The 26,234-nt window shown below is 42.1% G+C and overlaps 1 protein-coding gene across 1 annotated transcript in view; it reads left to right on the plus strand.

Annotated features, from left to right (window-relative positions):
• Positions 1-624: 624 nt before the first annotated feature.
• PROX1 (prospero homeobox 1) overlaps positions 625-26,234 on the plus strand; it is a 52,878-nt gene continuing 27,268 nt past the window's right edge. The window contains exons 1-4 of the mRNA XM_079900138.1: positions 625-760; positions 8,487-10,284; positions 17,245-17,346; positions 23,250-23,444. Coding sequence (XP_079756264.1) covers positions 675-760; positions 8,487-10,284; positions 17,245-17,346; positions 23,250-23,444 — 2,181 coding nt within the window. The 5' untranslated portion in view covers positions 625-674. The remainder of the gene's footprint in view (positions 761-8,486; positions 10,285-17,244; positions 17,347-23,249; positions 23,445-26,234) is intronic.

Genomic DNA, 26,234 nt, shown 5'->3' on the forward strand with positions numbered 1-26,234 from the left:
CGGGTACGTCAGTCAGACTGTGACGTGCAGTCTTCCTGTTTCCTTCAGCTGTGTCTTAAAGTAAATCTTGTTGTGGAGCGGAGCCCTCAGCTGAGGGAGCGCTCTGAAATAATACACCATTGCAGCCGGGGAAAGCAGAGCGGCGCAAAAGAGCTCTCGCCGGGTCCGCCTGCTCCCTCTCCGCTTCGCTCCTCTTCTCTCCTCTCCTCTCTCCCCTCTTCTACTCTCTTCTCTTCTCTTCTCTTCTCTCTTCTCCTATTCTCCTCTCTCCTCCTCTCGCGTCTTCTCTTCCTCTCTCTCCTCTCTTCTTGTCTTCCCTCCTCTCCTCTCCCTGCCCACCCTCTCCTCTCTCTCCCCTCATTCTCCCCGTCGGCCCGCTCGCGCGCTCCCGCACGGACTCACCGTCCCTTGTCCAATTATCATATTCATCACCCGCAAGATCTCACCGTGCGTGTGCGCGCGCGTGTTTTCCTCTCTCCGCCTGCAAAAAAGGCTCGGTCCCACTGCTCTCTGCACCGAGTAAGTATCTTCTCCCCCTCGCGAGTCCCCTCCCCTTTTCCAGAATCACTTGTACCGGCTTGTTCTTGAATGAGAAGAAAAGAAAAGAGACTCCCATTACTCATACTCGTGTAAACATCTTTCCACCCTCCCCAGGAGAAAATGGTGTTCTTTAAATGAATCATAATAAAATAGTGTCTAAACAGTTTCTAAGCAGAAGCCTCAGTGGAACTCAGCGCTCCGCCTCTCCCAGTTCCTACGAGTAAGTGATCCGCTTGGCTTTTCTTTCTTTCTCTTTCCTGCTGGTGGCTGGGGGGTGGTGTTGGCGAGAGGGGGGAGGCTGATAGTGCTGGACTTGTCGCTGATCTTGTCACCTTTTGTGTACTGTTTCTGGAGGGGGAGGAGGCTTTTCCTTCCTTTCCTTCTTTCTCTTGCCCTCTCTTCCCAGGAGAGAGGACCGCGAGGGGGACCGGGTCGCTTTTTGTTCGTCTGGATCCCCGCTCTCCTCCCAGCCTCATCCTTCCCATCTCCCCCGGTGAAAACTCCTGGGCTAGTCCCCACGTCCTTGCTCTTTGTCTTGTTTATTATAGCTGCCTTTCTTCCAGGAGCTTCCAATTTGCTTGTCATTTGCATACCTTTCACTTCTCCTTTTTAACCCCAGCAGAGGGCCAGGGAGTAGGGAGGAAGGGAGAGGGAGGTGTGTGTGGGGGGGCGCTCTGTTACTTTCCTCTCAAAACGCTGTCGAAGCCGAAATGTTGAAATCAGGGTTGGAGCAATGGAGAGATGGTCCTGGGAAACGAGCACGGCGCCCCTCCCCTGTGCTCCCAGGACCCAGGGCTAGGTCAAGTTGAGTAGGGTAAGGTGGCACCGGGAGCCTCAGGGGTCCTGTGGTGGGAGGACTGGGGCTCAAGCGCGGCGGGAGGATGGAAGGATCGAGGTCCGGGTGGGGGTAGAGGATGTTCTCGGGCAGCGGATGTGCTCGCAGTCACCGCTGGCAGTCGACGTGGTTGGGCTGCTTCGATCTGATCTTGGTTCGTCTGGGTGGTACCTGCAATTTTGCCCCACTCCGGAGGGCTGGAGAGGGAGGAGTGAAGAGGTGAGAGTGATTGTTACTGGGAAGAATAGTGAGGGGGCGAGAAGAGCTGCTATCTTGCCTGAACCGGCAAGGAGGGGGACGACGGGGGCAAGCTGGGGGGAGACATTACCCAAAGCCCAGGTTAGCAAATTGTTGGTTCTTCTGCTGTGCCAGCCACTTACTCCTCCTGCTAAAACTGAACGTAGGTGGAGGGTATGGATTGGAGGGGCGAGGTGAGGGGGGCGGGGGGCGGGAGGGAGGCAAAGGGGGAGTAGCTTTGGAGAGAGACTCACAGGTCTCCCGCCACTTCTCAGCTTTTTTTCGGAAGTTGAGAGTCCTCCAGGCTGGCCGACAGAAGACCTGGGAGGAGGGGTTGAGCGACAGTCTCAAATAGCCCAAGGAGGCAGGCTGGAGTGTGAAACTTCTGTTCTTGGCAATCCAGAACCCACTCCGCCTGGGGGAAGGCTGGGAACTCACCTGCTTGTTTTTATTTTTCCCAGAAGGTCTGTGTTGTCTCCTTGAGCTTATAATAACAGTGCAAGCACAGGGTGGCCTGCTCTCAAAGTCAAGGCTACAAGTCTCTTCTCTTGTTCTCCCCCCCACCCCTTCTCTCCCATCTATAACCTCCTTTACAAAAAAAAAAAAAAAATTATAATAATGTCCTTTCCTGGATTAGGTAGACAAAGGTCTGTTAGCCGAGAGCTGCGCCATGGGCAGGGCCTGACAGGTGTGTTATGTCAAGAAAGACAGGTGCAAATTTCCTCTGTGTCTGTGTGTGTCTGTACAGTTCCAGACCTCAGGGTGTGCTCCAGGGTTGCGGAGGTTTATGGGTTTATGGTTGCCTTGGTTAATAGGATTGTCCGGGCTCATGGGAACTGCGCTGTTGTTATGTTTTGAGCCCTGCCATGTGAGTTCTTTGGTTGGGGGTGGAGGACAAGTTGGTATGTGTTTGTTTATTTTTCTTAAGGATGTTGGCAGGCTGCTGCTGAGGCTGTGTCTCGGGCTCCTGTCTGCCAGGCAGCTGAAAGTACCCCCACTTCAGGCAGCAGGTGGAGGGAGATTGACTTTCCCTTCGCTTCCCTCTGGTTTACGCCTATTTCCCAGGTCTTTGGGGGCATTCGGGGGAGGGGGAGTAGTGAGAGCGTCTTGTGTGTGTGTGTGTGTGTGTGTGTGTGTGCGCGCTTTGGACATCCATGGATGGTGTGTGTACCTGTCAAGAATACCAAAGTCAGTTTGAAAGTGTTACTGTTTTTAAAGCTTATGTTCTTTAGCGCGCTTTCTCCCTGCCCAGAAGGAATAGGTATGTGCATAAACTCTTGCAGGTCGTATGTTAAATACTCTCATAAAGTAGAATGAGCCTGTCATTGTACCAGACATGTGCCAGATGTCCTAGTTATTACTTTGATGGAGAAGGAAAATCTCAAGTATGTGAGAGGTAACTGTGCTTTTCTATTTGATGCAAGATGTAGGCAGTCAGTCCTCTGAAGTTTCTTGCAAGAACTTCTGAGCATTATCAAAATGAAATGGGCTGTGGGTGGTGAAGAAGAAAAAGGGGAGTAATTTGGTTAACCTGTCCATGTGCTACAACATGGACCTGTTTCTGCAATAGTAAAATAGATGAAAGTAAGGACTGTGGCTTCATGTGTGAGGGAAGCGATTGAGAATTCAGGGTAAGCACAGTATATGGATTCTCAAAATCGGACCTTTTAATTTTTTTTTCTTTAAACAGGCTGCTTCTTGAGTTGCATAGAAATAGATCAGATGGTGAATGGTTTTTGTTGGTTGGTTTGGTGGCTTGGGTGATCATCCTTGTTTCATGAAAATGAGATAGTATGTGTCATTTTATTCTTTTGACTTAAACATCCAAGTTCCTCCTAATACTTTCTTTGGATGCTTTTGAAGTTCTTTCATCACTAAAATGTCATCTGTGGATATGTCATTTGCTTTATTTTTAATAAGGGTTATCTGTGCTTGGCACTTATTGATATTTTTATATGTCCATTGTGCAGAATTCTATTTAGGTTAATCACCAAGACCTTGTGGGGAAAAAGTCATGCATACCTAACATGCATCTTTGTTCTCACTTTATTCATTCCCTCGCATCTTTCCTCTATAAGTAGCACTTACAATCTTAAAACATAACCTAGCTGCCAGGCGTACTCTTTATTTGTTCAAAATGAAATAGGCCTTTTTTCATGAATTTCTTAGAGGCATTGTTTTGCATTTGCAACTGTAAATATAAGGAATATTTAGGTTCAAGATTAACAAAAGATTATAAAATGTTACCGATTTTATAATATGAAGATGGATTGTGCATGATATATTATTACTGGGTTCTAATTAAGTATCTGTATAAACTGGAAAGGACATATACATAAGGAATTTCTAAAACCTTATTGCCTGGTGTATTCGAAAGCTTCAAAGGACATTTAGAGTATTTCAATTCTCTTCAGAAAAAAAATAAATGTAAGTGTTTCTTCGTGAAGTTATTTCTCACTATTTACTAATTTGGTGACTTATTACTTTTTAATATTTTAGGCATGTCTCAGAAAATACTCTGTGTTCATCTTGCAGGTGAAAAATGTATGAAATTTTTGATAGAATGGAGGAATTTAAGATAAAATGGTTCTGATTTGAGATCTCTATTATCATAGGAAAGTTTAAACCTGATATAAGATTTTGACAATACAATGTTAGTTAATTTAAGTATTAACTAATGTCAAGTGGATTCCTCACAATAAACATCAAAGACTTTCTTAGCCTGATAGTGAGCAGAAACATCTCCAAAGGAAAAGTTGCTAATTAGCAGAAATGAACTCTTAAATCCAGTGAAGGGGACAGCTTGGTAAAGGGCAGGGGTGGGGGAGTACCTAAATCAAATCATCTGATTGCCCCCCTTGAATTACTGATTTCCAGATGGATTTACAAGGTTCTTTGTTGGTGTTCTTCCACTTGCAGTTTCATAAGCGGCTTGACCCAAGTAGATCAGAGGCCCACTCAAAGGTTGTTTTCTAAAAGAAGTAAAGTGTAGGCTTGAGCAATTTCTTCAAATCATTTTATCGACAAAGACAGATAGTCTAAATCATCCAAGCAGGAAACCATGCCAACCTTACCCTTCCCCTTCTCATGAAAGATTTGACTGAACTATCTGAGTAATAATCATAGTGATCACTTCTTTGTCTAGAATCTGGACTCCAGATCGAGGCATAAAAGTTGCATCCCCTTCCCCAAATAGCTTCTTTATTAAAGCAGAACACTTCAGCACTTTCTACTTCACACTGCAGTGTTCCTTTGAAATGCTTCCCTGAAAATTCTTTTCTACTAACGTTGTCATCAGCTTCCTTAGGATTCTCCATGTTAAATTATCTGACGTTCTCCAGATAATTCAGATTTTAATGAAGAATCTTTTGGAGTAGTTAAAATCTGACTTGATCCTAGTTGAACGTTCTTACCTTTTTCTGGGAGGAATCTGCTAATGTTAAGATACCCTTCGTATAGGAATTATTAAAGTGTTTATGTAGTTAGATGCCAAGTGGTACGACACAATATTTAATAATAAAAATATTCTATGTAGATTTTCATATTAATTACAGAGGAGTTTACAGGGATAGAATATGTGTATCCAATCGATAATACATTTGGGTTCAAATGCTACGTCAGTATTTTTCTGCATACTTGCTGATACTGATGTTCACCAGTGCTGATCAAAAGGTTCATATCGCTGGGTTAAACTCCAAATTAATATAAAAATTAAAACATAATAAGAATCAGTAATAATTGTAGTTGAAACATATGGCTTAGTACATATATTGAGAAATAAAGGAATTTTTAAAAATCTTAATGGACAGGATGATATCAGTGATAAATTAATTGCATAGCAGTCTCTAAATTCTGAATTGGGAAATCATGGAAGCACCTTTGAAAGTGTTTTCAAGTGATTTAATTTACATTATAGTCATTTAACAATGCATTTTCTTATGTGGTAAAATATTCATATATATATATATGTATGTATATATATCTTGTTTGTGAAACATGATGCTAATAAAGTACTACAGTCCGCCAGTTATAATTATTTAATCTTGCCTATAGCCTTCATGGGTTATAATCCCAATGTGTATGACTACTATACCTTTATTTCTGAGTTTAGGTCAAAGCTATACATAGAGATCTATTTATTCACGCCTACTAATATAATGCCTTGTCTTGCTGGATTATATAATTTTTCCTAGTTTTCTCATTTGTTTTGTCCTGATTGTTATGTGTCAGCTGTACATTTTACAATAAGACCCCCAAATATTTAAATGTTCTTAGTCCCAAACAGAAACAAATCATTATTTAATCCAAGAATGCTGACCAGTTGAGAGAAAATTGCAAAAATCAGTTTCGTTCGGTGAATTTGAAGGAAGTTACAGGATATTTTCTTCTTAAAAGACCCAACAAGCACGTTTAATTAACATGTATTCTCCACTGAAGATGAGAATGTGATTTCTTTCCACCTTAGGAAGAGCACAGCCTTCCCCTTGGCTCAGGCATGAGGTAGGGATGCAGCTGTTGATACCTAGGCTAGATGAGAGGAAGTGCAGTTGACGCAGAGGTAAATGGCAGCTGGGAAGGGAAGGATGGCTGGGGATGACCTTGTGCTCATCTCTTACACCAGCGTGTTGTTTCTGAGCCTCTGTTGCAGAGATGCTCTTCCTGTAGCAAGGATGGGTAGGGGGAAAACCCAGATTGGATGTTAAGAGGAACAGGGGAAGAAAATACTGCAGAAAGTTTGTTCAACATTTTGATTGGTGATCTATGTGCTTTTCAGGTGATATTAAAGAGAAAATGATTTGCACCCAAAAAGACAAGAGGTAAAATTTTTAAAGAATGGCAATAAACTCTATTTTTGAAAAGCTGATCTACACACACAAAGTCCTCCTCGCAAAGACATCCCACCTCAATATGCAAGTCTTTCTGAGCTTTAAAATAATTCATCTTTTCTCTTGTTTGTCTCCGTCTCCCCTTTTTTCTTTCTCTCACCTGACAGCTGCACCTGATTTATCAGATCTAACATGTTAGTGAAATATTTGCCATTGCATTTTTGTATTCCTGAAACCAATTTCATTTATTAATGTGTGAGGGGTCACAATCATCTTGAATTCAGTTTTGAACCCCATACATGGAAGTTATCAAGATCTGTTTCCATTCCAAGTTCAGGAAATTTTATCCTGAGGCACACAAAAAAGTATTTTACCCTCAAGCATCCAAAAAAACATACAAAAAAGCATCATGTTGCTTTCTTGACACTCTGATACAGCCTTTATTTAAATGTATTATCTTCATATAAAAACTGAGAACAAGGGCTACATGATGAAATCTTTGTCGCTTAAAAAAATACACATTGCCATCTAAGCATTGAGCATTTTCTTGATTTTTGCAGGTTATTTCATGCTGAAATTATGCCTATTTGCATGGATAGTCATTCTTTAAAACTAGCCACAGATGCAGTCCTAGGGAGCACGTAGATGTTTTTACAGGTGAACCGAAAGAGATGGGAGCTGTTCCAAACACTCTGCACGCTGCCTTTGGCAATAGACCCTGTTATTGTGAAGATGTGCTCTGTTAAGCAAACGTGAAGTTTAATATTAGATAAACCCTGTGTGAAAAAAATTTTTCATTTTCTTCATAAAACGTTCATTGTAAGCAAAAAGATGCGACATCTTAACATTTATACAAAATTTGGGGTTAGCATCGCTGGTTAACGTCACAAAAAATGTCATGCAAGTGCCTTTTTATATTGTGTTCCCAAGAAACAATGGAAGTTCATATACAGAGACGGTATTTCCCTTTCTCACATATTTAATTGATGTTATTTTCTTTCTTCTTTATATATCTTCCTTCAGTCTTTTTCTTCTGCCTGTGTTTTTCTCATCCTTTAATTTGGCACAAGAAATAAGATTCACAAATGGTGTATGTTAAAGAGCTTCTTTAGGCGTTTGAAGTATTATTTTGGCAGATTATAGAAAAAAAAACTAGCACTGAAGATGTATTTATCCTTGCCTAACTCAATTTATTGTTCCACAGATTGATTTCTAAAATGTGACAATGTCCTTCTTCTGCACTGAGTCCAACTTTATAATAATTGAAGTCATCAAAAACGACATCATGAAAATTTTTAAATATTCTCATACTTACATTAAAATCCAGCAACAGATACCGTCTTCAAATGTGATTTTAGTAATAAAAAGCACATATCTGTGCTAAATAAGCAGACTTGTAGAATGAGTATTTGTGCACTTATTTCCATGCTAAATTGGCCATTTATGTTGGAAAGATGCTGGTGGGAGTGTTCTCCTCCCCATTTCACGTATGACAAAAATGTTTTAAAATTCAGTAATAAAGGGTGTGTGTGTGAAATATTTGCATTTTTAGAGTCATTTTTCCCCTTAATTGTGTTAAAGCCACAATAATTTTATCGCAGAAATGGAATTTTTCATCCAAATTTCACGCATCCTCAAAATGTAACCTTATTTCTTAAGTATAGACCACTTTTATCTTCTTTTGTAATATGAATCTCAGTGCCCAAAATTTAATCAATTGGTTGTCAGAGGCTGTGTTCTTATAATCTACTGTTTCTTCTGAAGATAAACAGTATCATTTTAGGCATTTGTGAAAGAGAATCATATTACTGGTGCTTAAGCAGTTTTTGCTTTTTTTTTTTTTTTTAATCTTAATCCATCTTAAACCAGTGGAGCAGAAATATTTAAAAATGTTTCATTTCAAGCAGAGTGCATAATAAATTGCAATAATTGTAATGTGCCATAAATCCCAGAGCCTATGCATTTTGCATTTGATTCAGGATTGAGGTCAGGAAATTTGGAGAAATTTAAAGAAAATGATTCATCAGTCCTTTTGTTCTGTTGGCCAGGGTCCCAGGATTCTTGAGCTGTGCCCAGCTGACGAGCTTTTCAAGATGGCACAATAACTGTCCAGTGATGCCTGACCATGACAGCACAGCCCTCTTAAGCCGGCAAACCAAGAGGAGAAGAGTTGACATTGGAGTGAAAAGGACGGTAGGGACAGCATCTGCATTTTTTGCTAAGGCAAGAGCGACGTTTTTTAGTGCCATGAATCCCCAAGGTTCCGAGCAGGATGTTGAGTATTCAGTGGTGCAGCATGCAGATGGGGAAAAGTCAAATGTACTCCGCAAGCTGCTGAAGAGGGCGAACTCATATGAAGATGCCATGATGCCTTTTCCAGGAGCAACCATAATTTCCCAGCTGTTGAAAAATAACATGAACAAAAATGGTGGCACGGAGCCCAGTTTCCAAGCCAGCGGTCTCTCTAGTACAGGCTCCGAAGTACATCAGGAGGATATATGCAGCAACTCTTCAAGAGACAGCCCCCCAGAGTGTCTTTCCCCTTTTGGCAGGCCTACTATGAGCCAGTTTGATATGGATCGCTTATGTGACGAGCACCTGAGAGCAAAGCGCGCCCGGGTTGAGAATATAATCCGGGGTATGAGCCATTCCCCCAGTGTGGCATTACGGGGCAATGAAAATGAAAGAGATATGGCCCCGCAGTCTGTGAGTCCCCGAGAAAGTTACCGAGAAAACAAACGCAAGCAGAAGCTGCCCCAGCAGCAGCAACAGAGTTTCCAGCAGCTGGTTTCAGCCCGCAAAGAACAGAAGCGAGAGGAGCGCCGACAGCTGAAACAGCAGCTGGAGGACATGCAGAAACAGCTGCGCCAGCTGCAGGAAAAGTTCTACCAGATCTATGACAGCACTGATTCTGAAAATGATGAAGATGGTAACCTGTCTGAAGACAGCATGCGCTCGGAGATCCTGGATGCCAGGGCCCAGGACTCCGTGGGGAGGTCAGACAATGAGATGTGCGAGCTGGACCCGGGGCAGTTCATCGACCGAGCCCGGGCCCTGATCCGGGAGCAGGAAATGGCCGAAAACAAGCCGAAGCGAGAAGGCAACAACAAAGAAAGAGACCACGGGCCAAACTCCTTACAACCCGAAGGCAAACATTTGGCCGAGACCTTGAAACAAGAACTGAACACTGCCATGTCGCAAGTTGTGGACACTGTGGTCAAAGTCTTCTCCGCCAAACCCTCTCGCCAGGTTCCTCAGGTCTTTCCGCCGCTCCAGATCCCCCAGGCCAGATTTGCAGTCAACGGGGAGAACCACAATTTCCACACCGCCAACCAGCGCCTGCAGTGCTTTGGCGATGTCATCATTCCGAACCCCCTGGACACCTTTGGCAATGTGCAGATGCCCAGTTCCACAGACCAGACAGAAGCACTGCCCCTGGTGGTCCGCAAAAACTCATCTGACCAGTCTGCCTCCGGCCCCCCTGCCGGCGGTCACCACCAGCCCCTGCACCAGTCGCCTCTGTCGGCCACCGCAGGCTTTACCACGTCCACCTTCCGCCACCCCTTTCCCCTCCCCTTGATGGCCTACCCGTTTCAGAGTCCATTAGGTGCTCCCTCCGGCTCCTTCTCGGGAAAAGACAGAGCCTCTCCTGAATCCTTAGACTTAACTAGGGAGACCACGAGTCTGAGGACCAAGATGTCATCCCACCACCTGAGCCACCATCCTTGTTCACCAGCACATCCACCCAGCACCGCAGAAGGGCTCTCCTTGTCTCTCATCAAATCCGAGTGTGGCGATCTTCAAGACATGTCCGAAATCTCACCTTATTCGGGAAGTGCAATATCCTTTCATTTGCCCCCCAAGGAAAACAAGCCCAAACCAAAAAGGCTTCCCAGAAGGTCAGGTTTACACATTGTTTAGAATGATGTAGATGACTATCTTCTTAAGAATGCAGTCTTTCCTCTTCTTCCGAGTAATAGGCTTTTATCAGCAGGCGTGAGGCACTTCTGGTTGCACAAAAGCTTCACAGGAAACCAACATTTTTGTAACTTTCACAAGTTGTTAATTGCCCTAAAGTGGTAGTATTTAATTTGTGCTTTTGCAGCAGGGTTTTTTCTGCTGTTTCTTCCGGTATTATCTTCTAATCCTTTTTTTTTTTCCCCAAGAGTAGATTTAGAGGTGGAAAAAAAAAAATCTCATTGTAATATTGAATTCTATCAGGTTTTATTTTAATGTAAGTTTCATAGCAGAATAAAGAGAGAAAAATCAGTTTTCAGATCCCTAAGAGTCCATAAGAAGAATTCTCCCCTTAGTTAATCTATAAGGCTCCTGGTCTGTTTAAAGAAGGCCTGATTAAATCTTATGAGGAACAGTCTACTGATGGGAGGCTGCAGTGGGAGAAAGATGGTTGTGGATAGGGAGTTAGAGACTCTCCTTATTCTTCAAGTGAGGTGTGTTCTTTTGTTTGTTTGTTTGTTTTAAAGGAAATATACAGGTACTGATTTATTCAGACGGTATCCATCTCTCTCCCGTTCACCCAAGGTCTGTTCTTTGGGTCTGGTGCAGCTGCCTCTATGCATGATTAACCTCTGTTCAGCCATACACAGAAATCTTTTGTCCTAACATACACAAAGCAAATTATTTTGGAAAGCGAGAGAGCACAATTAAATATAAAACTCAGCCGTATTCGACTTTAAAAATGCCTCTTTTATGTCTCTTTTATAGTTTGAACCTGACTTTTATGTAGAGATGCCAGTTACATTTTTTGATTAGACCTGTCCTGAACTCTAGCTATTTTTAACTCACGATTTTTTTCTCTGTAAATTGGTCCTTTCAGTAAATTTTTTAAAATCTTGTGGTGGTTGATGTTTTGGGGGAGTAGAATAGTAGCATTGGGGGGCAACTAGAGACATTTCTTTTCTATAAATTGCCAGATGGATATGAAATTTAGCAATTAAGTTGGCTGTTGCTAAATTAAGGGTTTTGAGCAATCGTCTTGATGACTAGAGATTGACATTTTCATATCTAACCCTACTCCAGAGGCTGCCGTGTAAGTGCAAAGTCCCAGCTATGGTGGAAATGTGTTTTCCTTGATATGAAGTTCATCTCCTTCCAGCCAGCTCAGGATAACAGTGAAGATTTCTGATAAGGTGAATGGGAGCCACAAGTATGAGACACACTTGGGTAGTTAAGCACATTGTCTCTTTCCATAGAGAGGAAGAGGAGAATGACGTCTTGAGAGAAAGATTTGAGGACTTAAGATGTAAATAGAAATCGAGTGTTGGTTTGGTTGCTGATTTAACTTCTGACTTTCAGAGCTCTAAAGTTTAATCCACCAGTCATGAATCAAAGCTGTGCCAGGCGCCATGCCTTACACATCATAGGCAGGCAATAAACATTGGTCCAATTGGACTATAGCTGTTGGTGATGAGAAAGGCAAAGTACATAGACACAGACCTTGAACGTTTTTTTTTTTACCCTCTGCAGGAGAGCACCTTCTGGGGTTCATACCAGGCTCATGTCCAGGGCTAGACCCCATTGCTCCTCAGAGATCCCTTACTTCATTTTGAAGCCAGTGGTAGTGATGGTGGGTTGTTTCTCTCTCTCTCACTTGTGCGCGTGTGTGCGCACACACACAGGAAAGGGACGTGCCCATTTGGATGAATATTTGAAGCCAGGTTTCAAAGTCTTATAAGGCCATACTAAACTCTTTAACTCAAGATTCCAGTTTCTGGTTTTGTTTTGTTTTTTTTTTTTTAGACTTGTCACCGTATCCAGATAATTATGCCTGTGCTTTTTTTTTTTTTAATAAGTTGGGTCTTCTAAGAAAAAAATCTTTAGATCGCTCTAAGTGTTGACTATGCTCACTGTCTCACCCTCTCTAAATCCCCTGAGGAATTTTGAGGATTTGAATAGAAAGAACTTCCTTTTCTTTCTATACATATCAAAGACTTTAAAGAGAATTTAGTTGCTTCTTCTTCAGAGGAATAACTTCACCTCTGTCTTACCATAGAAGATTCTGCTCAACAGCAACGGTTTGGAAACACCTGTATTCATAGGAAATGTTAGTTGCTTACACCTGGAGTTGTTTATTTTGTGTAGCTAAATAATTTTGGCCTCTTGCTGCAGTGAATGATTACATTTCCCATATGCCGGCCTTCCAGCCTCTGTTTCTTTCTCTTTTCCCTTCTATGATCTCGCCCTTTTAGCCGTTTATCTCTTTGCTGTATTATTTCTCAGGAAGAAGATAGGCAAGCATCCTTTTCTAGAGTTCACACAGTTCTGAAGCCAGTGAGGATCTGAGTGTTTGCTGAGAGGTTGGGTCTGCTTTTCTCCTGTCTCCATCCTTGTATGGCGATGAGTTCTCCCCTTGACTTACCTGATGGTGTCTAGGCAAAATTCTCAAGCTTTTAGTTTAAAGAAACCTCTGGGAACCAGAGATTCTGGTTATCTTACTGAAGTAAGATAACAGCAAGTCATCTTACTTCAGTTTAGGTAGACAAGGCCATATGTGAACCTGTTCTGCGGTTACTCTTAGAAAAGATCAATAGAAGTGAGGAGAAATGGGATGAAATGGTACCTTCATGACTGTCATTATTGTTTTTATTTTTAGTCCATGGCTTTCCAAACTGTAATGAATAATTGAATTCTTAAGGAACAATTCTTTCCCACCGCAAAAGACATCATCTGTTTCCCTGAACAAAGTAGCCAAGATAAGAACTATTAAGGACACCAGCTTATCGGATAAATCCATTCTGAGTTCAGCACATTAGGCATATATGTTGTACGTAATAGAGCACACTACCTTGTTACCCCTTCTAATAGAAAGGAACTAGTGAATGTGTGTGCATGGTAAACTGAATGTCAGTGAACCTGCACCAGAAGGTCACATCTTGGATATAAAAACTGTGTTCAGTATCTTTGCAAATGAATCTATTTAATCAAATATTGAATTTTATTCAAATTCCAAAAGAAACAGCCAGCCAGTTGTTTTTCCTCCTGATGTTCCTTGTCATTCATCCTCTTTGCATCCCAAGAAAAATAGCCTTGTTCGGGCCTCAAACATTTGCATGCACCCAATTAGAGCACAAGAGCGGTGTTCTAAGCACTTAAGACATGCAAGGGAAGAAACTGAACCTCTTCTCCGTGACAGTCAGCTTTCCCTGTTCGACTTTTAGGGAGAAGGTTAAAAAACACGTGAAGTTCAAAAAGGAAAATGATTTAATAATTTGAAACTAAAATCCATCTAGAAAACCTGAGTTAAAAATGAATTTCTAAAATGGGAATTAATCCATAGAAGTTGATGTTTTACATCTTTGGAAGTGGTGCGGGGCCATAGGAATTCTGTTAGGTGTATTAGCTGTAGCGAAACATGTATATTAAAGATTGGAAGACTCTGGATTCCCCTTCCCCCTCCCCCCAATTATGGACTAAGTAAATTAAAAATATATATATCCATAAACTACACATCCCACCGATTATGTTAAACTCCTTTGTGGAGCAACAACTTGCTCTGTCCCTTTAATTAAATGTGAGGGTTTAGATCTTTTCTCCCCTTTTAAGGATTCTAAGGGAGGAAAACTAGAAACATAGCAAATCAGAGCCTAAGGAGCAAGCTAAAATTCTCCGGGTTTCAAAGCGCTTTAGAAATTGTAAGCAAGTGGTCCCGATCCATTTGGTTGGAACTGCAGCATGTAAAACCTCTAGTCACAATTCAGGGTTCAGTTGGAAAAAAAAGAGTTTTCTTCCTGCAGCCTTCACAACCTATTATTCTCCCATTTGCCTTTTTGCTGCCTCTGCTGCTTCTCCCGCGGCTGCTGTTTAGGTGAAGTTATATTGTGCTTGGTAAACAGACAACACTTAAATTCTCAGGTTGTTTGCACACCATTTTAGGTTCAGCTGCAGTACCCTACTTCTCTTATCTTTTATATTCCCGAGCAGATGTCTTTCATTAATTTATGGATTTATCATCGTTTTTTTTTCTTTTTCTTTTCTTTTCCTTTCTTTTTCTTTTCTTTTTTTTTTTTTTTTTTTTTTACACCTGGCAGCTGTCTCAAGTTTCAGCAGTTATTGTCTATTTTGCATTATACATAGAATTGAATGTCATCTGTCTTCACAAAGCTATGGCTAAGAGAATTGAGGCAAAGCCACATGAGCTGCCGGGACAGATCTTGTTTGCGTTCCATCCCCCCTCACCCCACCCCCCCCTTTACCTCCTTAATATTTATTTGTGCTCATTTTCTTTCCTGGCCTTGAATGGAGCTTAGCTCGTGTTCAGTACAGCTGTATGTTTACTGAATCTATTCCATCATGAGTCATTGTGCGTGTGTAAGTATCCTGGAAACAGCTAGTGCTTTCTTGGAAGAACAGTTGCTTTTCAGCACAAGCACTTAAAAGGGAAATTAACCAATTGGTCAGTTCAGATTTATTTTGAAGAGAAAAAAAAAGGATTATCTAACTGTTGGCTTTTAAATCTTTCATTAGCTATTTTTAATAGTTTATTAGAAACATATATTTTATGGGAATTTTATCTTAATTACACGATGAGCAAGAAATAAAGATGTATTCTGTGTTTCATTTCCACTGATTGATTCCAAGTATTTCCAACAGGAAGCATTTTAAAGCAAAAAAACGTACTTGAGAAATTCAAATTAGGATGATTTTTTTCATGAAATAAAAAGCCTTTAAATCCCAACGAAAATACGATGGATACTTTGCTCTGTCTTTTTAGATAAAAAAAGACGAAAACATCTTAGCATAATTTAAAGACACTGAAAGCTTCAGGAAGTTTTGGTGGCTCAGTAACTATCTGAGAACCACAGCAAAACAATTCATTTTGTATGAGACCAAATTTGAAAAGGTTTGGAACTTTTCCCTGCTAATAATTAATTGTACTAGGTTGTTTGGACGTAGCCTTCTGAAAGAACAGATTAGAACCCAGATCTGAGGATGTTTGTCAAAGTTTGGACTTGCCTAAAACTCTTATCACGAGGCAATAGGAGACAGCTTGCAACTATTATTTCACTTATCCATTTGGACAGATGGTCCTGAAGTGTGCCGGGCTCCTTTAGTCCCCTCTCTCAGTCTAATGGAGGTTACTGGAGGGCCTTTCAGCCCTCTCCTTGGCACAAGAAGTATGTCAGTCATAAATTATCGTCTTTGTAATCATTAAGGATCTCAAACAAAAACACAAGTTCAGTTAAACTGCTTTGGCTTACAGATAAAACATCAAAATTTCTTTCTTCAGTGTTTATTTACAGTGAAAACAAAAGGCTCAATATTTAACCTTTCAATTTACAAACTAAGGTGATCTTTTTCAAATTGCGTGATATTAACGGGAATGCTAATTGATCAAATTCTCAGCAGAATATTTGGTCAAACCCCCTGTCATAAGTAGTCAAGAACTTATCAGTATTAACTCGATTATGCTTCTCTAGGAACTTTCTGGTTTCCCTGTGTTCCTAAGCTTGGTCATGCCGTACTTGATGATGGTTAATTTAGAAACTTTCACCTTTCCTAAATATCTGTGTTTATTTGACCTTGCTTCATACGGTGTGAAATTTTTGTTGGGTTTGTCAGCCAAGTGTGTGTGTTTGCTTACGTGTGCGTGTGTGTGTGTGCGCACACCCACACGTACATATTTTCTTTTCTTTTTTTTCCCCTTATTTTTTCCCAGACTCTCTTTTAAGAGAAAATCCTTAGAGAAGCTTCTAGGAAGGACCCTTAATTGACCTTGTGGGGGACCACATTGATTTTCTCCACGTGCATCTTCATTTCTGATAAATTATAAAGCCATTAATTTGCTGAGGAAATGGCAGGGCCAGGCTGCGGCACAGATGTGACCAGAGCCATCCCAGCTCCGAGTCTGCTGAGGAGTGCCAAGAATCTGGGGGAGAATCAGGAAGCCTGGATGGTTATGCTTAGCCTCACATTCTCTTGGGAACTGTTTTAGTTGCTGCTGTTTACAGATCTAAAAGGTAATGATGTTTCCAGATAAATAGACCTTCTTATTTTGGGTAAGTGGCCATTTATTGATCTGCTAACCCACATTTATTGATTTGTTAGCTCCAACCACTGTGCCACTCTCAAAGGAGTTAACTATAAATCCAGGAGAGGCAAATCGTATTTGGTTTTGGATCGTTGCTCTAACAAAAGCGACCCCCCCTCCCCGTTCTCTCGGTGCCCAAACTACCCCTCCCCAGTTTTAGCTGTTATTGAAAAGGAAACAATTAAAAGGATATAATAATAAGACAGGAAGAAAGTGAGTCAAGATGCTCCGTTATATGAGCGCTGAAAGGTGAAATGTGAAGCTTGCCTGACAGTGTTCAGAATAATGCATTTTATATTTTCGTGTACATTAGTATAATAATTGGATGTCATCTGCAGAGAGCGGAGAGAACAAACAGAACTGTAATTGTGAAGAAGGAAAAAACTCTCACGATAAAGAGTTGTGCAGTACCTGTTGGGTGCATTTGTCTCCTTAGCAACAAGTGAACGTATAGATAGCGTAAGGACTTCAAATAGGGGGAATGTTTTGCCATCCTCACCACGAAGTCTCCAGGATTCCGCAACTAAATTGTGCATCTTCGCCATTATATTTGGCAAATTCTGACCGGCAGTGGTCATTGTGAGCAGGCAGCAGCAAGTTAGTGGTGGATTCCATGGCCAGCGCCATTTATCTTCCAGAATGCCTATGGCGGCTGGGTGGTGGCCCTCCAGATTCCTGGGGGGGGGGGGGAAGGGAGGGATGGTAGGTGCTTGTGTTTCAAGAAATTGTTTCCTTAACCAATTGCATCCTACATGCAGGAAGGATTGTCACCCAATCACTTGAAAAAAGCAAAGCTCATGTTCTTTTACACCCGTTATCCCAGCTCCAACATGCTGAAAACCTACTTCTCTGATGTAAAGGTAAGGACATATTTCATTATTAATGTTTTCAATTTCTGTGCATGAGGTAGTGATTTGAACTCTTGGAAGTTAATGGAGATGAGTGTGAAGTTGGTTGGTGAATACACCTACGTTGTAATTGATTTAATGCATTTGTCCTTTGGTCTAAGGCTTTGCCAAGCGAAGAGGAGGCTCCTTGTGTGTTAAGACGAAAGGACTGGGCGCACAGGTTTTCATTCTAGTCCGGGAAACTTAACCTCCGTCTTTCTGTGTCTTAACTCCTGGGAAGAAATTTCAGTTGGTCCTGGAGGGATGTGCTTTAGAGAATTTTATTTTCCTCCCCTCAGCCACAGTAAACTGTTTCTGTTTTTGTTTCTGTTAGTTTCCCCATATTTGTGCTTAGGAAAGCAAACACTAGCACCTCTTTTTCCCCCTGTCGAAAGGAGCGTACATTGAAATTCTCTCTGCAGTAGCTGCTTAAAAACAAAAGTGATGATTGTCTCTTATTTACAACTTAATTTGTTGTTGATGTAGAGTACACTGAGCATAAGGAGAATGAATAAAGTGACAGATTCAGGACACATTATTCAAATGAGGATATGAAAGCTGTCGGCCTACAGCTGCAGCCTCCCTCATTCTACAGAATATGGGGACCTCCTGGTTCTGTGTGTGTGTGTGTGTGTGTGTGTGTGTGTGTCTGTGTGTGTGTGTGTATGCGTCTGTGTCTATGTGTGGGTTTTAAGTAATTGTTTGCAACAACTTGATGTTGTGTTAATCATCTGTAACTTTTTAAAACATAGATTGGGTTTTGATGATGATAATGACACACATGGTATCATTATCCAACGAACTCGATAAACATTACATTAGCCGAGATTAGTTTATTAAGGCTGGGTGCTCTTCCCCCCACCCTCTCCTGCCCACCCCCGTGTGTACAAGTTCTTATTTCTGCCACGGAGAACCCACAAGCTGCCAAAATGTGCTCCTTCCTCCGCGACTCCCCTCTCTCTGCAGTGGGTTTTGTGCCCAATGTCTGAGTCGTTTCATTGGCCCCTTTCGCAGGCCGACCCATTTCAGTCTTGCCTTCACTGGTGTTTTACTTGGCCTTGTAAGAAAAGTTCTGTTTTCCCTCCTGTTTGCTTTTAAATCGTGTAGCAACTTCAGCCTTTTATCTCTCTCCTTCCCTGGCTGAGCTCCTTAAGGAAGGCATGTTTCCCCCTCCTTCAGTGCCAGCAAACTGGGCAGGATGGGAAGGCAGAGAGAGGCAGTTACTTAAACAGCTGGATAAGAATCACTAAGCCCAAGAAAGGTCGAGTGCCACAGTAGACCAGGACAGGGTTGGGACCTTGTGGGGGACCATCTGAAACTGACAAACTGAAGGGCATTTGTCGATTGGTTGAGGACCAACCAGCTTCTAGAGCCTAGTTCTTCTTCCAGGGCATCCTCCCAACCCTTTAGTTCTAGGAGGGGGACATTGAGGAGAGGGAGAAAATTGTTATTGTGTGTGTGTGTGTGTGTGTGTGTGTGTGTGTGTTTAGATGTCCATGTTGCCTCCTTCATTCCTCTTGGCGCTGTGATCTGCAGTGTTGTGATATAATGATAACAACACCTTATATTATCTATAATACAATATCCTTTCATTCAGAAGGCCAAAGAGCTTTACAAACTGCATACATAGGGATCACTCATCTACCACTGACATGCAGACACCTAGAGGGTGGAAAGTAGCAGCCATTCTGAGCCAGCAACACTATCCAACGGTAGATGTAAATATTAGAAGCATTCATGCTTTTGCACACGTGTGGCGGGGGGAAGGGCAAGGGTGGGGGAGATTGTGGATTTGTAGCTTTAGAAATACCGGGCACTGTAAACCACCAAGAAATTGTTCCCATTCCTTTAGAACACATCTAGTAATTCAGCTTTGCAAATAATCACTCACTTTATGTAAATAACAATTAAATACCTGGGTGACCATTTCATTTAAAAAAGCATTAATATTCAGATTATAGATTCCATCCATATTCTATCCATACTGGGAAAGAAGGCTGTTAGTTAGAATGTACGTGAGTCTGGTTAACTCCCAATTATCCACTCTAATGGAGGGGAAACAGTAGGGCATATAAGGCAAAGCAGAAAGTCACCGAAGGTCATTCCTCTTTTATTTTTGGAATGAATTATACATTTTTAACTTTCCTAATTGTGTTTTTTCTTTGGCTAGTAATAAATGAATTTATATTCCCTGAGCTTACACGAATGATAGTGGAAAGTCATGCATAGAAAGGGAAGGATAGTCCAGACAAGGTGTTCCAGAAACTTTCTAGGAAGCAATGGCAGAGCGTTCTTGGATTTCTTTAATATTAAGGAAAATCCAGAATTTGAATATTGACAGTGCATATACTCATGCATATGTATGTGTTTTATATATATATATATATATATATATATATATATATATAGTGTGTTTGTATGTATATATATATATATATACACACATATCTCTATCTAGATATATAAATGTGAATACTTATTTGCAAGGCTGAAATAACTATATAGATATACGATCCAAAATTTTATTTCAGTCCAGATTCAAGAAACCACAGAATTGAGAAATCCCTAGAAATTGGAGAAGAGACCTTAGGGTTTTATCAGAAATGAAACCCTGCGTCATATATCTTGAAAAGGACATATTCTTGTGACTCTGGACCAAGTAATACTTGTCGCAATGATACAAGCGTATACTTGTTTGTGGCCACATACATGAAGAGAAAATTCCTAATTCTAGCAAAATGTCGCTTTCTGAATCACAGAGTCACTTCATTTCAAATAGTGATCAGAAGTTCGTTTTGCAAGTAAAAAAACCAAGAGACTCACACGAGTGGAAAATATTTTGTTTCATGAATAAGGTGTAGCCTAGGTGTCCATCCAAGACACAGTTGGGAGGTAGCGCTAGACTGAGTTAATCTCCAACCAGCTCCTGGTAGGTGAGCCCCACCAGAGCGATCCTCCCTCCCTTGTATTTCTCCTTAGGAAGGGAGACAGTGCTTCACTCTCCACTCTGGGAAGGAAGTGAAGGTTTTTAAATTACCTTGGAAAAAAAAAAGAGGTAGGAGGAAATCCTATACAATTCAGAGACGTTGGCTTGGTGAGAAAAATTCTTCTATGGTGATGATATACATGAAGGACGAAACCAGGGCCGTCTTAGTTGAACTCCCAGAGTAAGAATCTAAACAAAGTTCCGTGTTCTCACAGAGAGTCCAGCTTAATTCCCTCATCCCAACATTCAGCCGGACAAAAAGCTCAGCTCATGGGCCTTCAGCTCCTTTGAGAAGGGCAAGGGGGCATGTGGGAGACGGAGGCCGAGGATCCATGGGCCTCCACCGTCTTCCCGGGCACTCCTGGGTGCTGATTTTAATGTACAAACTAATAACTCTTAGACCACTAAGTACAACAGATTCAGTGCCATTTTAGCTTTGAAGAACAGACGCTCACGGCTTTTCAAGCCGGCGGTGTTAAATGATGTATCTCATTCCCTCCACCCCTTGAGTCAACTGCTGTCCGGCCAGATTAAGGTGTCAGATTGATTTGTTTTATACATCTTTTGACCATGCTCATTGAATATTTAGGAAGTTTCTCCAGCCCATATTGAGGCTGAGATGTCCCGTGGGAAGCATTAATCAAAGTCACAGAGACTCGTACACTGTGGAAACACAGCCTCTTTATTGTAGCGATCAGTTTTTGCAGTAACACATTAACACGACAGAGCTTGCCTTGACAGAACAATTGATCCTTTTCTGGGAAGCCACTACAGAATGGGGGACATTAACTCTTTCAAGTTGCACACTTTTTCTCCCCCAAGGTGACTCTCTGGAAAAGAGGGGGCCGGCCTCTGCTGGTGTGGCCAGCAGCCCAAACCGAACGAATTTCAGTAAATTTCAGTTACCTCCCCGTGGAGCAAACCCTGCTCTTCAAGCTGTTGTGCTGGTCATTTTCCTTGTCTCATGTTTGGGGAGTCTGTTGTTTTTGCCCATTCTTCCTCTCTGGTATTTCCATTCTCTAACAATAAGCTTTAAATCTCCCTTTATGTCCCATTCCTAAATAATGGCGAGTGCACTTACTTTTTTGTCCTTCCCCATTAGGTCATTCATGACCATTCTAGAAAAAAAAAACCCTTCTATTTTTTTCCTCTACAGTACTCTTGTCCATATGAGACAATGTCTTGTAACAATACAGAAGCCTAATCTCCATGTCAAAGCAATTTTCATTCCCCAGTGCACAGCCTGCTATCATTTTGTAATGTTTTGTTTCTTATTCTAAAAGAATTAAAAAGGAACAGTAAGCCGTCACGGGGGCCTGTAGTCCTTATCTCAGTGTCTGGAAATTTGGACAGTGTATTTTACTGCTGAGATAAAATGGAAAGAACTCCAAGTTCAGCAAATCGTAATGGGTTTAAGTTCTATTGAAATCGGCAACCAGAAGATCAGATAACGGGGGTCCTTCAGTTGTCTTTTTAATCGGGTTCCCCGCAAGGCTGAATAGAGACAGAGCAGACACACAGAGTGAAAATATAATTCTTGGATAGGTTAAGTACATGTTTGAACTCTAGCAAGCAGAAGCGATTTGCTGATGACTTAATCATTTTCTGGTCAATTATCTGTAAGGGCCCTTGCAACTCCATGGCAATTATGATGCAAGTTGGCCTTTTGGGAGAAACACCAGTCTCCCTGCTTCTGTTTCCTTGTTACTTCCATTCTCTGCCATAAATTTTCATTCATTTATTATCTTTGCTGGTATAGAAACAACTTTCTGTGTAGTAATTACAGCCCCGATACACACTTTAGCTGTCATCTTGCTGGAGTCTGGATGTTCTCATGGCCAGTGTTTGATAAGTGGTCTTTGTTGATTTTTGATGAATGTCCATCTTTTTCTGGGGGCCCAGGGAAGGGAATGCCTGTGATGACAAAAGGCAGGGGGTTGTCTGTCAGCCTGCCTGATATAAAGCTATGGATTTATTGGTTTTGACTTGGCAAGTTGAGATGCATCTGTCCTTTACGTGCACAGAGGACTGTCAATAAGAATGGTATCACTTGCATGAATCCAGGAAGACATCTTCATTTAAAAGGTCACTGGGAAACCTTGGTAAACAAAGTTGTAAAGCCTGATCATGTTGTTGTAACTTGGCATTTAAAACACTGTAATAAGATTCTGTCTATGCTGTCTGTGGACTGTGTCTTAAGCACACCTCCCAAACTGCATAGACTCCAGTGGGAAGGGGGCATGGGTCCTCTCCAGTGCTGGCTGTAGGAAGTGTATGAACAGGTACGGAGGTTTGACCAGACAGCACCAGCCGTGGGTACCGGGTGCAGACATTAAGTGGAATCATAGCCGACAGCCACGGGGATCACCCATTACCCAAAACTAAGCGAGTGCCAGATTCCTCCCCTTTTGTGTGAAAGCCATTTGCCAGCATTGAATGAGATTGTCATGTGGTGACACAAATTCTCTTTAAAAAATAAATCACGCTCGTGGTGAAGTCACGTGACTCACCATCTCTGGTACTTGAATATGACGACTTCCCAGGATTCTGTGGCTTGAACGAATGTCCACAAGAAGTATACAAATGCAGTTTGTTCTACCGAAAGATGAAGGACAACGTTTCAAATAAGACATTCAGCTTAAGGAAAATCAGATTTAGAACATGAGGTTTCCATTTGAGATGTGGAGGGTCGTGACGCAGTTTCCATCGTTAGTTGGTTTTATAATATCCCGTAAGTATATCATTGCTCTTGCCACCATTTTGGTGGAATTAAAAACATACCTTTCCAAGTAAGGAAGGGAGGGGAACTTTAAAAATTCTTCAAATGCTTAAAGAATGAATGAAGAAAAATGGCAATGTTCTTATCCTTTTCAACATTTAAATTTAACAGTTCAACAGATGCATTACCTCTCAGCTCATCAAGTGGTTTAGCAATTTCCGTGAGTTTTACTACATTCAGATGGAGAAGTACGCGCGTCAAGCCATCAACGATGGGGTCACCAGTACCGAAGAGCTGTCTATAACCAGAGACTGTGAGCTGTACAGGGCTCTGAACATGCACTACAATAAAGCAAATGACTTTGAGGTAGGAACTCATCTTTGTTTTTCGGTCATCTCCCTTTTTTAAAAAAAAAATTATTTTCTTTAGAAATGCCCCAAATCTGTCTTTTTTTTTTTTTTTTTTTTTTTTTTTGCTTTGGTATCTCACACAAGCATCCCCCAGTAGGGTAAGAGGTCGAGTGGCAATGAAGAGCCCCCCCATGGGTCCCGTCAGAGTCCTGGGAGCTGACCCACTTCCGTTTCCTTTCCCATCCCCTGCCTCTGCTGCTTGCTTGGAAGACCCATGTGGCCACACAAGAGGGAACTGGCGAATCCAAAGAAACGGCAGCAAGGAACACACACAGAGTGATTCCCTTTCCAGAGAAGAGGTCCCTCCCCCAATAGGCCTTTTTCACATTTAGATTCTGGCGTGTGGATTGAGTTGACATATGCTGCGTTCAGTGGTAGCTTCAAAAGTTGTTTTCTTAAAAAGTCTAGAAAGATGGTGGGGAAGTGATTCCATGGTTTCAAACTTTCATGAGCATTCATTTCCTTTCTGGAAGAAACGGTGTGAGAATTTCCCAAGTACCTATGATAAGAGACCCATGGACATCTCTGTTCGCTTGTTTGCTTCTGGTTTTGTTCTTCTGGGAGGACACCCTTGTGTGTTCATTTTGCACACGTGCAGCTTCACGGGCTTGCTGCCCTTCCTTCATACGGTCTTATACATACTTGCATGTGTCTGCAACCTGCATATTCCAGGCACATATGAAGCAGTGCAGATGGTTCCCAGAAAGCCGTATCTATGCAACTATAAGAGATGTGTGGCTATGAGTAAGGCATTTCTTTACTGGCTGATGTGGTGCCTCAGCGTTTTTCATTGAACGGGATGACTTTCCATGAGACAACACCAGCGAATCTCCCAGTACCCACAAAAGCATTTCGCTGAGCCCTGCTGACTGGGGCAATGATGGCTGGAAGTGGGAATGTGGGAAGGGTTCTGCAGGCTGAACCTCTGATGATGAGAATGGACAGGCTGTGGCTTGACAAAGGTGGTCCTTCTCTTGTAGTACCTTGAGGAGGAGAATTTTTCCCCCACATCTGCTCGTGCGCGGACCTTATGTTAATATTCTTGCTTTCCTTACGCAGATAGGTACCCCCAAATGCCCGCAAAGTTCTCAGTGTCAAAGGAGAAAGGGGCGGGCTTCCCTGGTGGCGCAGTGGTTGAGAGTCCGCCTGCCCATGCAGGGGACACGGGTTCGTGCCCCGGTCCGGGAGGATCCCACGTGCCGCGGAGCGGCTGGGCCCGTGAGCCATGGCCGCTGAGCCTGCGCATCCGGAGCCTGTGCTCCGCAACAGGAGAGGCCACAACAGTGAGAGGCCCACGTACCGCAAAAAAAAAAAAAAGGAGAAAGGGGCACCTCGGTCTGGCCTTGTCAATACCGACCTGAACCCCACTGTCCCCCGCTGCTTGCCCATTCCTCTGGGGACCCTTCTCCCAGTGGTCTTAGCAGATCAGTTTTTGTGGCTTATGAAGAACTGAATGGGGAAGTTTAGCAGCGGGAAAGTCATGGTTTTTCCTTGAAAGTTGGAGTGTTTATACTGCAAGCCACCAATTTCTCTTTGCTATCCAATACCAATGTATTTTTCTTGCCAAATGGGTTATAAGCAAAGTTTTTCTTTGGCCAAACACATTAAAAGTGAGGCTCTTTCTTGTACTTACTGCTTCAGTATTTTAAAGTCTCTGTTGGAACAGAGCACTGGTTTACTGTTTCGACAGAACACTCTAGCAGATTTCTTCTAAAGCTGAAGATTGTGACAATGGCTAAACTTTTTTTTTTTTTTTTTTTTTTTTTGGCCACACTTTGTGGCATGTAGGATCTTAGTTCCCTGACCAGGGATCGAACCCGTTTCTCCTGCATGATGACGATGGCTAAACATTTTAAAGAAATCTTATTAAAAGCTTCACTTCTCCCCACCCCCTCTCTGATAAGTCTTTTGCTGTCAACTTTGAGCTAAGAGAATTCAGCGGTGTGCTAGTGAACTAATTGCAGTTTATTATGATAAATATTCGTTTGGCGGCGTGCGTCAAGCTTCATAAAAGAATTGCCCGAGATCCACGGGATGGTTTGTGCATTTTTGCTGAGTGACATACTCAAGAGAACAAATCCTGACAGTGCCCATTAGGATTTTTTAGGGTCGTGTAAACCTTACCTGGTTGGTTTTAATCCCCTACTCAGCGCAAGGGCCAAAATGACACAAACGGGATGGCTGGAATCAAGAGATACCCAACAAGCTGCTCCGTTTAGCATCATCTAAATCCTCCTTTAATATGATTACCATCTGATACTCCTCTCTTTGTGAATCATATCCACTTCCAGCCAGGCCACCTCTCCTTTATCTGCAGTGTCTATTTTAAGACTGCTTCAGTGCAAAGAGTATGGGGCCCAGGGAGCAATTTTGTCACTTCTCATGTGACTTCAGACAAGTTATTGGACTATTCTGGGCCTTATTCCTCCTTCGGTAAAAACTAGGCTCTTTCCGGAAATGTGCTAAGAACAAAGCAGGAGCTGGATTCTGCCCTGCCCCCTCCACTTACCCACACATATGCACATACACACCCCTACCACCACATATGATCCTAATATCATGAAGTAGTTTTTAATTTAGCCTCTCAGTTTGGGGCACTTACTAATAAAATCTTCAGATAAGATGATCCTTCTTTTCTGTGCCTTTGTGCATGGAGGTCAGTGCTTAAGTGAGATGCTTAAAAAGCCGCTGGTCCAATTGCGGTGAGCAGGGGCTACTCTTCGTTGCAGTGCGCGGGCTTCTCATA

This window comes from Stenella coeruleoalba (assembly GCF_951394435.1).
Source record: "Stenella coeruleoalba genome assembly, chromosome: 1".
NCBI lineage: Eukaryota > Metazoa > Chordata > Mammalia > Artiodactyla > Delphinidae > Stenella > Stenella coeruleoalba.